The sequence below is a fragment of the Monodon monoceros genome, unplaced genomic scaffold (assembly GCF_005190385.1).
Source record: "Monodon monoceros isolate NGI ecotype Baffin Bay Population unplaced genomic scaffold, NGI_Narwhal_1 Super_Scaffold_1, whole genome shotgun sequence".
NCBI lineage: Eukaryota > Metazoa > Chordata > Mammalia > Artiodactyla > Monodontidae > Monodon > Monodon monoceros.
This window is the reverse complement of record NW_021703765.1, coordinates 16501826-16518294: the sequence shown is the minus strand read 5'-3', so window position 1 is coordinate 16518294 and position 16469 is coordinate 16501826. Positions and strand designations below refer to the sequence as shown.

Sequence of the window (16469 nt, the reverse complement as noted above, 5' to 3'; positions counted from 1 at the left end):
ACATGGGTGTGCACATACTGCTCGAGTCCCTGCTTTCCGTTCATTTGGGGTGTGCGCCCAGGAGCAGAATTGCTGGGTCACACGACAAGTTACATTTTTGCGGAATGTGTACCTATTTCTGACCCCTGACCTCCCCGAGCCACTCTGGGAAGGCAGCCTCTGGTCACACATGCCCAGGGACTGAGTAACAGCTTCCACTCACCGTATATTTGCCCGTTGATGCAGCATTTTTTAAAGGTCATGATGTTCTGTGTGAGCGTCCCTGTCTTGTCAGAGAAGATGTAATGGATCTGCCCGAGCTGCTCATTCAGCGTGGTGGTTCTTGCCTTCGCGGGCGTGTCTTTCTCAGGATAGTACATCTGCAGGTCCCAGTTGATGAAGTAACTCTGTCCAAGACGAATCACTTCCACGCTAGGAAGACAAAAGATTACTTTTGATCGAGCTCTCAGATATGAGTGGCAGGCAGTGGATCTTGTCCTAACTTTGCACCAGGAGCAAGCTGCTTATCTATTGATACAAAGAGACAAGCCCTGCGGTGACCCATGTGCCCAGTCTCTGGGTTCTCCTGACCAAACACATCTGTCTCCAGCTTCAGGGTCAAAGTGTCCCCTCAATGTGATTTCCTACTCACTCCTGAGCACATCTGGCCACGGCACCCCACATTCAGAACACGCCACCCACACGGGTGACATGGTAACACTGCGGGGGGCACCCCACGATGTGACAGCTTCTACTCTTTTCTCTCATTCCCCATCGCACTCAGAGGCAACTGGAAAGGCATGTTCACCTTTGCCCTCAACTGGAGGACAAAGGGAGTGAGGGTCCACTAGGTTATACACCCATGTACTCTCAAGTAGGACAAAGGGCTTTTGGCAAACAACCCCTAAAGCATGTTTTTTTCCTAAATTGTTTTTTTAACCATTTTTTAATTGAAGTATATGGTGTTAGTTTCAGGTATACAGTGAAGTGATTCAGTGATATATATTTTTTTTTTTTGAGGAATGCGTACCTATATTTACATATTCTTTTTCAGATTCTTTTCCATTATAGGTTATTACAAGATACTGAATATAGCTCCCTGTGCTAAACAGTAGGTCCTTGTCATTTATCCATTTTGTATACAGTCCTAAATTCTCATAAGGTTACAGAATGTCCAAAATACGATATTCTAAAAGGATAATTTCCATTTAAAAACTATAACTGATTAAATCTATCTCAACTATGTAAGAAAGGTGCTTACACATCCAGCAACTGTTCAGTGGGCAAAGGATGTGTCTATAATAAGTTAAACAAATGGAAAAATAACTCCCTCCTTCTCTCCTCCCTTCTGTATTTCCTGAGTGCCTACTATGTACCAGACACCATCCTAGGTACAGGGGACACATCAGTAAACAAAAGAGACAAAAACCCTGCTCTCAAGGAGGTTACCTTCTAATGGAGATGGACAAATAAATAAACTGGTAAACACACAGTATATCAGGTGATGAAAATTCTCTGCAGAAAATCAAAGCAGGGTGAGGGGAGCTGGAGACCGACAGGCAGAGGAAGTGATGTTTAAGAAAGAGAGGGTCAGGAAAAGCCAGGGGGATAAGGTGATTTTTGAGCAGAGACCTGAAGGAAATGAAAGAGCAACCATGTAGATACAGAGGGGAAAAGCATGTTACAGGTGGAGGCCAGAGCAGGCGCAAAGGCCCTGTGGCAGGCACTGGTACAGCTGAGGAATTCAAGGAGGCTAGAGATGAGGGAGTCCGGGGAGTGGGTAGAGATGCTGGAGGTTATGGTTGGGTGTGGAGGGCAGAGCAGCAGATCACATGGGCCTTGTGGGTATAGTGTGGCTTCAGTGAGTCTTTTCTGAATGAATAGACTGTAGGGTTAAAAACAAAGCAGAGACACTATCTGAAATGACCTGATCGATTTATAGTTTGAAAGGACCTTTACTTCCAAGAGAAACAAAGAAAATCATATTAGTCACATGATGTGGCTTTTTAAACCTAAAACTACATATACGGTTTATTTCATAACATACGTTTATAGATAGAGACAAAATCATCTGTATAATAGTTCCCCTAACAAAGGTAAAACTCATCTCAGTTTTTTGTTTTTTTTAAATAACTGCAAACACATGGCTCCCCAGGGCTTTACTTCATGTTAAAAGAACAATAGTAACTACCTGTAATAAAATTAAAAATAAAACAAATGCACATGTAATAAAATTAAAATAAAATAAATGCTTCTAATTACAGGTGTGCATGTGGCCCTATATGCCTCTGGGCTATTACTTCTCGGAACTAAGAGAAGCTCTGAATGCTGGGAATATCCCAAGGCACCATTTCTCTCCCAACGGTCTGAAGTTCAATTGACCAGGGATAGTGAACTTTGATATTAAAAAACGAAAAAGTAAAAAAAGTCCGAAATATCACAAAAATATCACAAAACAAGATACGATCCTGACTCTTATCGCGGTTGAGGTTGAGATGAGAAACACAGAACATTTTGAGAGGTTGACGGTGGGCAGGGAGAGTGGTATTCCCATTAGAAGGCAGCATTCAGGAAACCCAGTGAGTTTTCCAAGCAATAGGTATAGCAGGTGGTAATAAGGAAGACACAGAAAAGAGGTTAGGAAGGCTCCTGAAAAGGAAAACAACCAAGTTATTCCACGACGTTGTAAATCTTCACACAGCTCTTTCTGATGCTTGGGCTTTGGAGCCCACCAAGAAGGAATCTTGCCAAGCAAGTGACTAAGGAGTAGAGTTTGATCTCTGAATCTGGTAGCCGTATCTGTCAAGAGGTCGAGATAAAGGATGCTGTGTCTGGCACAGAGCAGACACACCAACGTTAATTTCCTTTCCCCGTATCACCCTCAAATCTGAAATGAAAGCTATTTTCTTACTTGCTCCTTATAACCTTTGAAACAAGAATTGCTAGAGCTGAAGGTGTTAAGTTGGGAAGATGTACTGTGTTCTTCCATTAAAGCAAAAGGCCAAAGAGAAGACAGCCTTACCTGACGTAGAGAGAGATGGGCACCAGGGTATTCAGAACAATGATGTAGCCCCAGAAATTTAGGAATCCACGGTAGGAGGGTGTAGTGTCTTCTCCATCATAGAGGTACCAAGAATAATTGCCAACTTGAGCTTCCCAGTAAGCATGGCCGATGGCAAGACCCGCAGAAAGCAAGATAAGAACAACAAAGATCTAAAAGACATTCAACAGTTAAGTTTATTCTAAAGATGCACTGTCGACCCCACGCATTTTATAGATGCTAGTTTATCTTATCAATACTTTCCTTATGTATGATAATTTAGTCTGTAAAAACAACACACTTAAAATAGAAACAGTATCATAAGAATGCTTTGAAAGTCTATTTATTTCCATGGTTGATTGATTTATCCTACATACCACATAGAAGGTGAAGTTTTGTTCCCAAAATTATCTTTCAGAAGAGAAGGTGGTATCTTACATTCAAATCTTTAAATATTCTCATATTATTGGACATCCTCTCAATTACTTTTCCTTTGAACAATAGCATGCTGTTTGGGAAAGACACCTTACCTTAGCCTGAAACAATTTCAAAGAATGCTAAATTGGGATACGTTTGGAAAATGTTGGAAGGAAATGATTTTTTTTAAAGAAGAAGGCAAGAAAATTTTACCCAGATTTGGGTAATTATTCCTGAAGGTTTAATGATCACTTAACGTTTACGATCCTTTAAGAAGTCATATAGTAAGTATTCTGTTGTGGAAATTGAGCATATACTTAAGGGATGAATAAAAAAGTCAACAGCCCTAGTGCTAGTTGGTTATTTGTGGGTAAGAATAAAATTTCCAGGGGCAAATTTAATTTTCTGGACACAGATTCCGAAAGTGCTATATTTCAAAAGAACTTGGCACAGAGGAGAGATGATGAGCACCTTGTGAAGAGATGATGAGCCTCTTGTGAAGGCTCACGCCGTAACCAAGACAATGACATGGAAGATGCATCAGAAAAGTTCAAATGAAGTTTTCATGAAATGTGAGAGCAGGGAAAAACGAATTGTCCTTAAATTAATATATTACTTTTATGTAATTCTGAATATGTATATGCAATTGAAGTCCTGTAAGTATTATAAGTCTCTAAAAGTTTACGTATTCAAATTAAACTAGATCAGATTGATCAAAATGGTGGACTAGAAGGACCTGGAATTCACCTCCCCTGTGAACATACCAAACTAAACTAAATACCTGAAAAAACTTCTCATTGGCAAACTGGAGGACTGCCTGATATTTAGGGCCACCCTACATGCAGAACAGTTAACATAGCAGTCCTGAGACTGCTATCCTTAGAAGGCCTGTTTGCAAGGTTGACTGTTGGCTGGCTTCTGGGAACTTAGATTTTGGAAGGGTTTCCTGATTCCTTATTTCTTATTCTCTGACAAGAATTGCTCACTGTGCCTAACTATTTGTGTAAAACAATATGTTTTATGCTGAATACCCACATTCCTTTAGGGAGTCTGAAATTTTGGTACATGCCAGGCAGATAAGTGCCTACACGACCAGACCCCAATAAAACCCAGGCACTGAGTCTCTAATGAGCTTCTCTGGTATAACCAACATTTCACATGGGCTGACACAAATTGTCACTGGGGAGGATTAAGTGTGTCTGGTGTGTATGACCCCACTGGGTGTGTATGACCCCACTGGGAGAGGACTCTTGGAAGCTTGCGCCTGGTTTTCTCTGAACTTTGCCCCATGAGCCTTCTCCCTTTGCTGATCTTGCTTTGTAATAAGCAAGAATTATCATAATAAATTCTAACTATAAGGACAACTATACACTGAATTCTATAAATCCTCCTAGTGAATCATCAAAACTGGGGGTGGTCTTGGGGACCCTTGAGAGAACTTATACCTAAATTTGCCTTATATTTGGACTCATACAGTACATGTTGGGGGGCAAAAAAAAAAAGGTTAGCTTTTAAGAGAACTATCCCTATGGGAAACTAACAGCAGTAAAATCAACCCTACATTGACTTTAGGAGTTCAGTCCCACTAACTTATCTAAGGCTCCCTGGTTTCCCAACTGATCACTTCACTCATCAACTCAGGATACCCAACAACTGAAATTTACATTCCCAGGGAGATTCTCCAATTAGAAATGTAGCATTTCTGAGAAAAGGTGAGGGAACCTCCTCTCCCACCCACCCGCTCCCAACTCTGGTGCACCTTGTGAACTTTTCTACTTGGCCTATAGAAATAAGACTTCTCTGCGCCAACAAATCTAGACCAAAAGACAGCAATCTACCAAAACAGAAAATAAATACCGTATACACCATGTAGTTCATCAAGTAATCAATTTTAGTTCTTTTAAATCTGGTTTTCCCACTATTCTTCATTATTTTAGTGTCAGCACCTAAAAATGGAAAATTCAATATGATCAACAATTGGGAAAATCAATTCACTGGCATGTCAGTAAAATGACTCTTTCTTTGGTTTCAACAGAGAAAGGACATAAAATCAATTTCCTCCTTTACATTTTTAATGAGCCTACAGATCAATTTCCCAAAAGACTCAGAAAGTACCTGCAAAAATGACCAATCCATGGCAGAAATCAGTGTTCCTGATCACACAGCCGCGTAACAAAATTTTATCAGCATCCAAAGGAAAACTTGTATTTCTCCAAAACAGTGTTCCTGTAAACTTATCTAGTCGGTTATTCGGTTCCTCACATTCAATAAAACCTTTTAAAGGAGATATGATCTACATAAGTACTCACATATGAAAGATTTTCTGGTTTTAATTAATACGGACTGAATCAAGCAATGAAAATTTGAAACAAAGGAAGACGTGTTTGCACAAACCATCAAATGTTGCCAGTGAAGTTTCTTTCTGGAGATACTGGTGTGTGATTTCAAGTGCCATTTTGAACTTTAAATTGGTTTCTCTAAAGGAAGAGAAAAAACAATTAAATGAACAAATTTCAGAGTTCGAAAAGGAAGTTAAAGAAAATTGTACAAAGTAACATCAGGCATACCTGGAAGTGAAAGGTAAATAATGCGTTTTTTTCTATTTTCAAACTCTCTGTTCACTTTGGAACTTCAGGTTTGGATGAAGTTATCCCCTGAACTAGATAAAAATCCCTCACCCAGGAAATGCTGGCCCCCTTTGCTGTTTGTTACAGTGAGGCAATCTGGGTAGGACAGAGGTACCCAGAAGCTTCCTTTCCCACTTCTTACTAACTTAATTCTTACCACCAACCTGAACTATCAAACTGCTGTTTCAAAACTTAGCTTCTAACATTTAATCACACTAAGATAATTCTACAAAACATATTTGTGTTTGAAAGGGTCAAGACTCTATCAAGACTCTATTTTCTAGAGTGAAAACTGGATCCTATGTCTTTGAAAGATTAATTCTATCTAAAAAAGGACATGGTCACCTTACCCCCAATACTTGGCATGTCCCCACCGCAGTGGAAGACTAGGCACATGCAAGAGGACACGCAGGGCCAGGCTGCGCACACATGCTCTGGAAAGCAAGCCTTTCTTACTACGATGAATGACTTTTTTCTAGTTCCACAAATACTGACTGGGGATTTCCATGCACTAAGAAGTGGACCAGTGGTTCTCAACCTTCCATTCTGTTTGCTCTGACAGAGCATGCTAGCATTTTATATCTTTGTAAAACTTTAGAATCTCTCACTCACGGGAATAAGAGCTGTTGTACAGTTAAGGTTGAACAGACTGACTTATAGAGCAAAGAAAGCCCTCGTTTTTACTCAGATGATCTCAGCTCTCCATAACGAAGCTTACGCACATCTAGGGTGTGGGGAAAGGGGTTTATGCCAGAATGGAACGCACAGGCACCGGCCTTGGGAGCGAGCACAGGGGAGTAGCACTCCAACTCTGCCACCCACTGTGTGACCTTGGGCAGGCGGCCTCCCCTCCAGTGCCTCAGTTTCCTCATGGGTAACTTCGAGGTAATAATAATATTGCCTCAGAGGGTTGTTGAAAAAATTAAATGAGCTACTACGCAAAACTAATGCAACCTAGTCGGCACTCCATAAATATACTAAAAACTGGTCAAGATGGTCGAAAATGGAAGTTTATCTTTTCAAGTGGTAGCATAATAACCAAAACCTACAAAGGGGGAGAATAGTCCACTGGCAAAGACTTTAAAAATCTATTCTTTTTATCCAAAACAGATACTAATAGTCATTCATCTGTGTCTGAACCCTGATCAGCAGCTTACAAAGGGCTCAGACGTACATTGTGTCATCAAACCGTCTACTTTCCCTGAAAATGGGCTTTCAGATATGGCGATGGAATAGGTTGGTATACTAGGGAGTCAGACCACTGTTGTCTTACTGTTGCTCCTTCTAGGCACTAACAAGGCAAAGACAAAGAGAGGCTGGTCTCCTACAGAGGTTGCTGGGCAGCCAGCAGGGGGTAGAGGTAAGGCCAGACCTCAGGGCTTCTCATCCAAGTGCACAGCTTTCAATGTAACAAAGGTTAGCCTTCCAAAGGTTAGCTTTCCAACGGGCCCAGCTAAGACCCACTTACCCATCCAGTTCAGCTGTTTCCACGTAGCAGAGGCTGTTAGGTTCAGAGCTGGACAGCAGCAGGATGTCAGCCTGTTTGAAACAAAACACACCAATAACACAGAGAGACCCCGACCCCCCAGGCAAAACTGAGCACCAGGTCAGATGTGAGGGCAAGGAATGAGACAGCAGAGCTTCTCCACTTACTGGGATGAAATCATTTTTTTTCAGACGAATGACATCTCCGACTTGAATCTCTTTCCACTTGGCAATTTTGAACCTAAATATTAAAAAAAAACAAATGATAGCTTAGTGGCTTTTTAAAGTTACTGGCAAGGGATTTGGAATTATTCTGTCTGGAAGCCAAAGATTCTGGGAAAACATATACATCACAGGGAAAAGGTGTGCCAAAAGTCCAGCCATTGATGATTGAGGGGTCACAGGATCGTCATCGCCTCTGAAGGAAGGAACAGTGGCGGTGCTGACTTTGATGTGTCCTTTCCATTCTATGTTGTATAACTGAGGGTCAATGGGGGCTCCTTAAATGTGTGTGAAGGAGACACATGCCACCCCTCTGTTTTTGCTCATGTCCTGTGCTCCCAGCCCTTCTCCTTCCTTTCCTCTCAGTTATCCATCACCTGCTGGTCCCAGGACGGGGATGCACTATGGCTCCCACATGGGCCACCTGGAATCATCATGGAGCTTTAGTGCTGGCCTCCTCTATACTGTTTAAAGTTATCTTTTTGATGAGTGTGTACCACTTTCCTAATGAATCTCCTAAGGATATTGATAAAATAAAAAGATTGCTTCCTTCAGTATTAAATTCTACTGGAAACACCCATTTAAATGTTTAACAAGTCAACATTTTTTAAAAGTTTTAAAATATAGTACAGGCAGACCTCGGAGATACTGCAGGTTCAGTTCCAGGCCACCACAACAAAGCAAATATTGCAATAAAGCGAGTCATATGAAATTTTTGGTTTCCAGTGCATATAAATGTTATGTTTACACTATACTGTAGTCTATTAAGTGTGCAATAGCATTAGATCTAAAAAAAAATGTACATACATTCTCTAAAAATACTCTATTGCTAAAAAACTCTGTCATCTGAGCCTTCAGTGAGTTGCAATCTTTTTGCAAAAGCAACATCAAAGATCACTGATCATAGATCACCATAACAAAAAAATAATAATGATTAAGTTTGAAATATTTCAAGAATTACCAAAATGTGACAGAGACACGAAATGAGCAAATGCTGTTGGAAATACGGCAGCTTGCTTGACGCAGGGTTGCCACAAACCTTCAATTTGTTAAAAAAATGCAGTATTTGTGAAGCACAATAATGCAAAATGCAATAAAGTAAGGTCTGCCTGTTGTCTGTTTTAAAGGTTTTCATTATAGAAAAGATATCCCTAACAGATATTATGAACCTACCACAACTAATATCCTTAATTGTTTTGGAGACAGAAATCCAATTACTATGTTGGTCCTCCCATTAATTTATGGATAAAAGAGACCTGGAGATTTAAAGTACATTTAAAATATACGCTTATACCCCAGTTTCCCCAATTTTACAAGAATTTAATACACAATTTTTAATCTCAAGATTTTTCTTAACCTGGCTTATCTTTCACTAAGAGGAATGGTAGTTAGTTTACATTTTAATATTTCTGAAATGGTCAATTAGCAATTTGCGTGTGGGTCTCAATTATAAATGAATAAGTTAAGCACCTTCTTGCCATGGCTTTTCAGGGGTATTAGAAGCAATTCCGTTTGACTCTTCCACTGTGATGTCCGGTTTCCCCTTGGGAGACCCCTGTCACTTTGCCCCACGGATGCCCAAGTCCCCATACATGGCTGTCGGGGCCACAGTCATGCCTATATGCAGTCCTAACCCCAGTTCAAGGCTACTCAGAGCTACTCTTTACCAGTGTAGTCAGCCGGGCTGTGGGCTACACAGGGCTCTGGCTATGAATCTCACCACCATCCACGACAGTGATTCTAAGTGACTTGAAAGGTAACCTTTGGAACAGAATCTATTTATCTGGAAGGGAAAAAAAGCATCTAAACATATTTATAGATTGAAATAGTCTATATTCAAAGTAGACACCATTGAAGTGTGGCTATAACTCGGGTTGTTTTCCTCAGTGTTGACATATGAAACGTCTTTGAATTGGGCCTTAGTCACTATTTTTAGCACTTGAATCTGTAGTTCTGCCTGGAAGCTCTTGCTCAAAAAACGACTCACCACTGGTCCCTGAGTTGGCACGTTGGCCACCGCTGACTACATTACTTTAGCAAACATTGATGAGCACGTTCTGTGCGCTGGATGCTCAGGCGGACACAAAAACAAATACCACCAGGTGCAGTCTCCCCAAGAAACTTAGAGCTCCAGAGAGATGAGACTTCCACACAAATAATTCTAATGAAATTCAGATCATAATAAGAAAGATGAAAACAAAACGCTCTGAAAACACAGTGAGGGACTTCCCCGGTGGCGCAGTGGTTAAGAATCCGCCTGCCAATGCAGGGGACACAGGTTCGAGCCCTGGTCCGGGAAGATCCCACATGCTGCGGAGCAACTAAGCCCGTGTGCCACAACTACTGAGCCTGCGCTCTACAGCCTGCGAGCCACAACTATGGAGCCCATGTGCCACAACTACTGAAGCCCGTGCACCTAGAGCCCGTGCTCTGCAACAAAGACAAGCCAACGCAATGAGAAGCCTGCGCACCGCAACGAAGAGTAACCCCCGCTCACCTCAACTAGAGAAAGCCTGCACGCGGCAACGAAATAAATAAATATCTAAATCAATAAATTTATTAAAAAAAAAAAACCACACACAGTGAAGGAAGAAATCACTGTAGCTGGGGAGTCAGGAAGGGTGTCAGGACATCTAGGCAAAGTCCTGAGCAGCATAAGTTTGGAAAGAGCAGAGATGAAGCGGCACACTCCAGGATGATGGGGTTGTGTAAACACAGGAGTGCCAAGGACACAGAGCCCCATCGGGCAACCGCCTGGACCCCAACTTGGGTATAGCTTTGTCTTAGGAAGTGAAGAGAGGCCTTTATAAGGAAAAGATTCATGCACTGATAGACTTCCAAGTTCAAATAGTTATCTCTAAGGATGTTTCTAGATGTATTTGTACATCACATCCTTGGAAGGAAGTCACACATTGAGAAGAGCATGGTACCTGCCATCCTTAATGACTTCACATGTCCTATTGTTGATTTCGTTGTCCATTTTATGGCGAGCCTTGAGAGGAGGGATGGGAAAGGTTATTTTAATAATCTCAAAATGTCAAGTATTAATGCCACTTGAAAATATGCTTGCAGCAGTGAGGAGGAAGCTGCACAAAAAATCCTTACCACATCGTCCACGAGGTCTTTGATGGCCGTGATGCCCAGCACCACAAGCAAGGGCACCAGGGTGGTGTACCACGCCAGGGTCGTGATTTGAGGGATTGCCTGAAAGAGATAAAAAAGAAGGCGTACGTGTGTGCCCAGGAAGGCACAGCTAACCTACAGGCGACTGCTAACTCTAGGCTTGTTGATTCTAAGGCTAATCTCCATTATCATCCAGGTCTGCATCCTGCCAAGCAGGCATGAAAAGGTGCTGAAGCATCCAGCTAACCTTTCTCGTGCCTCTCTCTCTCTCTCTCTCTCTGTCTCTCTCTCACTTCTGGTCTCCTGGGACACAGCCCAGAGGACAGTGGCTCCTGGTCTCATTATGGCTTTCACTGGACACCAAGGAAGCTTTGTAACATGATATCTAAGAGAGAAATGCTCCAAACCTTTTGTGAAAGTCGTAATTAACTACGGGCAGGCACTGTAGGGTCCCAGGGAGACGTAGTCCTTTGACTTTTAGGGAGTGCATACAGCAGGCTCTACGCTGCTGGTTGTTCAGCAGTGGTCTCTGAGGGTCCCATGATGGAGGCAAAAATGGCAGTAGATGGTGGCTGGCTCTGGATTGGGTGGGGCATCTATGGGACCATTAGAAGAAAGTGCTTCCTTCATGGTCCTTGCTATCGGTCTAGCCAAGAAAGAGGGTGGCCTTGCAGGAAGCCTCGCATCCATCAAGATGGCCATCAAGTTGGAATAAAAGATTGGGAAGCAAGTAAAGACCTCTTGCAACCATCCTATTGATCGTCAGGCCATATCATGTAGTGGTTAAAATGACAAGCTTTGGAGTCAAACTCCTGGATCCAAGTCCTACCCAGCCTCGCCACGTAGGGTGATAGGACTTGAAGCAAGTTCCTCTACCTCACCAGCCTTCAGTTCTTCTCTGCAAATTGAAGGTTATGACAGTACTTAACGAGCACAAGAATTAAGTGAAGTAACAGTGCAAGGAAAGGGCTGTCTAGGGCTATTACTAGTTCCCTAATCTGGATCACTGTACCTTCAGAAAAGATAATTAGGGGATGGTTAGAAGAGAGAAAGCTCATTTCTCACATTATTGTCAATATGCGGAACTCCCCTTTTCCGTCTAGAAGGAAGTAAAGGGAAGGTAGCACTTTGCTCTCCAGATACGTGAATTCCTTGCCACGATTAAGATAAAAAACAACAACAACAAAAAACCTCAGGAAAAAATTAGGCCTTTCCAGTAGTGTAAAACCAGTTCACAAAAATAATTTGAGAATTATGACCAAAATACTAATAAAAATCAATATTTGGCATCTAAATAAAAAAATAAAGGCCAACCATGAAAAAATGGATTTAATTTTAAGGTATGATTATTTTACAAAGTGAAGATTTTAACTTTACTCACTTCAGGGAAACCAGTTTTACCATTGACATCAGTAGGAAATTGAATTTTTTAAAATACAGAATTAAAATAACATTTCCATTTGCTCCCATTCCCTGTTCATTTAACACTGCTGAGCTCGTTGTCTATAAGGCACTTTCCCTTACGTGCAGAACGCAGATGTCCATATAGAAAACTTTCAAGATTAGTCACATTTTATATGCAACTTAAACAATAACAACCTGAATGTTATTAAGTCACCATAATTCAAAACAGATTTAAGATATCAAAGGGCATTACCTGTAAGATAAGAAGGACCAGGAAATAGAAATTGGCTGCTCTCTTAAACTGCTCAAACAAATTCATTGGTAGAAAGGTAAACGCATTATACTTGTATGTTTTAATTGCATTAGTCTGTTGGAAAAAATGAGAAAGTCATTCTAAACAATGCCACACACTTATCACAGCGTCACAATGTATATACACCTGCAAAAATCACTAAGCCCTGTGGCCTACAGGGACCAGGGACGTAAGTCGTCAGAAAGATACTGAGATTTCCTTTAAGCTTTTACTTCTAACTGGGCCTCAAAATGACCCCTTGGAGGCTTATGTCAGAGATAGTAACAAGATGCAGACATTTCACCTCAGAGGTCTCTGTGGCAAATCTGGCTGTGACCAAATGGATCCTGCTGTTGGGTCCCTTGACCCCTTAGAAGCCTCCTTGAAAATGGGGCAAAGATGGGAAGAAAATAGGAGACATCAACATGGGGGGAAAAGGAACGTTCTTTCACTTAAGAGGGATGGAGGCTGTGTGAGAAAAAGAGACGGGTGTGGCTGAGTTGTGTGCCCCAAAAGATATGCTCAAGTCCTCACCCCGATACCTGCGATGGTCATCTTATTTGGAAATATAGTGTTTGCAGATGTAATCAAGTTACAGTGAAGTCATGCTGGATTAAGGTGGCCCTAATCCAATGACCGCTGGCCTTAATAGAGAAAAATTGGGCAAAGACACAGAAACACACAGGGAGGCCGTGTGAACACAGAGGCAGAGAGATTGGAGTGATGCGTCTACAAGCCAAGGAACACCACAAAGTCTCAGCCAGAAGCCACAGGAGAAGTTTGGAACAGATTCTCCCTCAGATGCTCCAGAAGGAACCAACCTTGCTGACACCTTGATTTTAGACTCCTGGCCCCTTGAATCGTAAGAGAATAAATTTCTGTTGACTTAAACCACCCGAGTGGTAGTACTTCATTAGAGCGGTCCTAGGGATCTAACAGACAAACATTTCAGCCCAGACGTAGTGGGGGTTCTTTATATCTCAATGACAATAAGCATTTTTGAGGTGAAAATATCTTCAAAGTCTCTAAGTCCATCACAGGCAGAGGAGGGGGAAATAAGTTACTAAGATTCCTTTCAAATTCTTATTACTGTCAAAAACAAGGCTTCTGTGATATTACTGTAGATTCTTTTATAAAATATTTTTACAAGAGCTTTGTACACACAGAGGGGAAATTTCAATCTACACAATTTTGTTTTGTTTTAAGCAATAAATAAAATGATAAGCGATGTTTTAAGCGATAAATAAAAATGACATTCTAGGAATCTAAAATATGACACAAACGAACCTGTCTGTGAAACAGACTCACAGACCTAGAGAACAGACTTGTGGTTGGCAAGGGGAATGGAGTGGGAGTTTGGGGTTAGCAGATTCAAACTATTATCTATAGGATGGATAAACAACAAGGTCCTACTGTGTAGCACAGGGAACTATAGTCAATATCCTGTGATAAACCACAATGGAAAAGAACTCTTAAAAGAATGTGTATATATACATACATATATATATATATATATATATATATATATATATATAACTGAATCACTTCGCTGTTCAGAAATTAACACAACATTGTAAATCAACTATACTTCAATTTCAAAAATGACATTCTAGAGAACTAATGATGATTATCAGTAGCCCCAGGCCAGGGGTTACCTGGAAGGCAGGTACCACATGAAGCCAGTAGGCATGATGGCTATTGGGGAAAAACTGGCTTTTACTAAAATTAATTTAGGAAGTTAAAATCAACTTACCGCATATTTGCTCTCCTTAATACAAAAGAACTTTGTGTTCATAAAATGAGGTTGTTCGTGGAAGCTTCGATCATTTGCTTTGACTTGCCATGTACAATCTTTAAAAAAGAAAGAGAAAAAAGTCCATCAAGTAGAAAATTCACAGGTTGCTATGGGTTGAATTATGTCCTTCCTAGATTCACACATTGAAGCCCTAACCCCTATCCTGTACCTCAGAATACAACCTTATTTGGAAATAGTCACTGCAGATACAATTAAGTTCAAGTGGGGTCATTAGAGTGGACCCTAATCCAATATGACTTTAGGACAAAAGAAAATTGGGACAGAGATACCCATAGAGGGAAGACAGTGTGAAGCCACAGGGAGAAGACAGCCACTTACAAGCCAAGGAGAAAGAGGCCTGGAACAGATCTTTCCCTCACAGCCCTCAAAAGGAATCAACACCACAACACTTTGATCACAGACTTCTAGCCTCCAGAACTGTGAGACAAAAAATATCTGTTCAAGCCGCCCAGTTTATGGTACTCTGTTAGGGCAGCCTGAGCAAACCAGTGACCATGTTGTCACTTGACCCACCGTCCATAGAACATTCAGTTCTAAAAGAGAAATCTTCATTTAAACATGGCCCGAACAAAAATCCCAGAGCTCTACAAAGTGACAGCTAAATTATTCAAACTCATTTACTTGGTCTGTAAAATGTATAACCCACTACATACTTAGTGACTGAATAAATCAAAGAAAAAGGGTATCGCCGACGAATTCGACACTTTTGAGTTGTGATCATAGATCGGGGTTGTGCACGGCTTTATCCTGATGGCCAGCATCGCTGCTGTCTTTCTAAGTTCATTCCATGCACTTAATGTCACATCTACCACTCAAATGCCAGTTCTAAATTCCAGGGAACTTTAGAAAGCCCTCGGCTTCTCTGTTGCTAAAGGGAACAACTCTCAGGCGATAGGTCCCCATAAAACCTCTGACAGGCTGGGAGGACCCTTCGAGGACATGCTTGCCGACCTTCTGAATGGACAGGAAAGGTAAAGTTCAGAAACAGTGAGATATAGTTTATCTCTAGCCTGATTCCTTTCCATCTCAATGGTGGAGTCCAGCTCCTAATGGAAATTTCAGCCAAAGGGACCTTCAGCCTAGAGATGAGTAGCCTGGCAGTCAGGCTACAGTTGCAGGGAAGAAATTTCCACCCACCTGTTCTGTCTTTGCCCATCCGCTCTTGACTTCTACTGTCGCATGATATATGGCTCTAAAGGGAACATTTGTTCAGTGCTTAGTAGGTGCCAGGCATCATGCCAAGTAGTTAGTTAATATGTCAGTTTTACAGCTGAGGAAACGGAGGCAGAGACAGGATTCAGGGGGAGAATCAGAATTCAAAGTCTGGCAGTCTGACCCCCAAGCCAACCTCTCCATCCACCTTGCTCTACTGACTGGACTTTCTTTTGTGATTTATGCTACAAACCACCATGAGAACTGCCTTGTCAGTGAGCAGACTTTGCTGGGGGGGCGGTCACTTATCAGTATAGGGTCAACCTTTCCACTGTTACCTAATATCAGGCTGTGCATCTTCTCCTAACAGGAAGGCATAAGTTGTCACCGCTATGAAAGCTCAAGACAAGGATATTATAACTTAGGAAGAAAAGTTCAGGAAGCACCTTTTTGGCATAAGGTCCCCCACTGACTGTGTGTTTGAACATGCACGTGAGATGAGCTTCCCTTGTGTGACACACACGAGAGTGGGTGAACCAGGTGGGGTTTTTTTCCCCACATTGCTCTTTTAAAAATTTTTTTATTTTTCTTTTGTATTTTGGCCACACTGTGTGGCACGTGGGATGGTTGCCGGACCAGGGGTCGAACCCAGGCCTCTGCAGTGAAAGTGCCAAATCCTAACCACTAGGCCACCAGGGCCTCCATGAACCAGGTCTTGATGAGCTCCTTCTTCTGCAAACTGACACAGAAGGGGGATCAACAACTCGTGAGACACTCTTTTTGGAGATGGGATTATATCAAAGAACATTTACAAGTAAAGGATTATAAGATTATCAATCTTATGACTACATTTATAAAAACTTAAATATGCTTTAGAAAAAAACATATTTCTTTTTTTTTTTTTTTTTTTTG

At 41.5% G+C, this 16469-nt stretch overlaps 1 protein-coding gene across 3 annotated transcripts in view; it reads right to left on the bottom strand.

The window, feature by feature from the left end:
• The window catches only part of ATP8B1 (ATPase phospholipid transporting 8B1), a 111795-nt gene that overhangs the window by 27053 nt on the left and 68273 nt on the right, over positions 1-16469 (bottom strand). For 2 of the 3 annotated variants that reach the window (XM_029218929.1, XM_029218937.1), the window contains exons 3-13: positions 14343-14440; positions 12551-12664; positions 10876-10974; positions 10701-10762; positions 7717-7789; positions 7532-7602; positions 5831-5913; positions 5552-5710; positions 5294-5382; positions 3002-3192; positions 203-411 (exon numbers count right to left, since the gene is read on the bottom strand). In XM_029218929.1, coding sequence (XP_029074762.1) covers positions 203-411; positions 3002-3192; positions 5294-5382; positions 5552-5710; positions 5831-5913; positions 7532-7602; positions 7717-7789; positions 10701-10762; positions 10876-10974; positions 12551-12664; positions 14343-14440 — 1248 coding nt within the window. Of the gene's footprint in view, positions 1-202; positions 412-3001; positions 3193-5293; positions 5383-5551; positions 5711-5830; positions 5914-7531; positions 7603-7716; positions 7790-10700; positions 10763-10875; positions 10975-12550; positions 12665-13410; positions 13440-14342; positions 14441-16469 lie in introns of those variants that run through there. The other variant, XM_029218946.1, reaches the window with a different exon arrangement.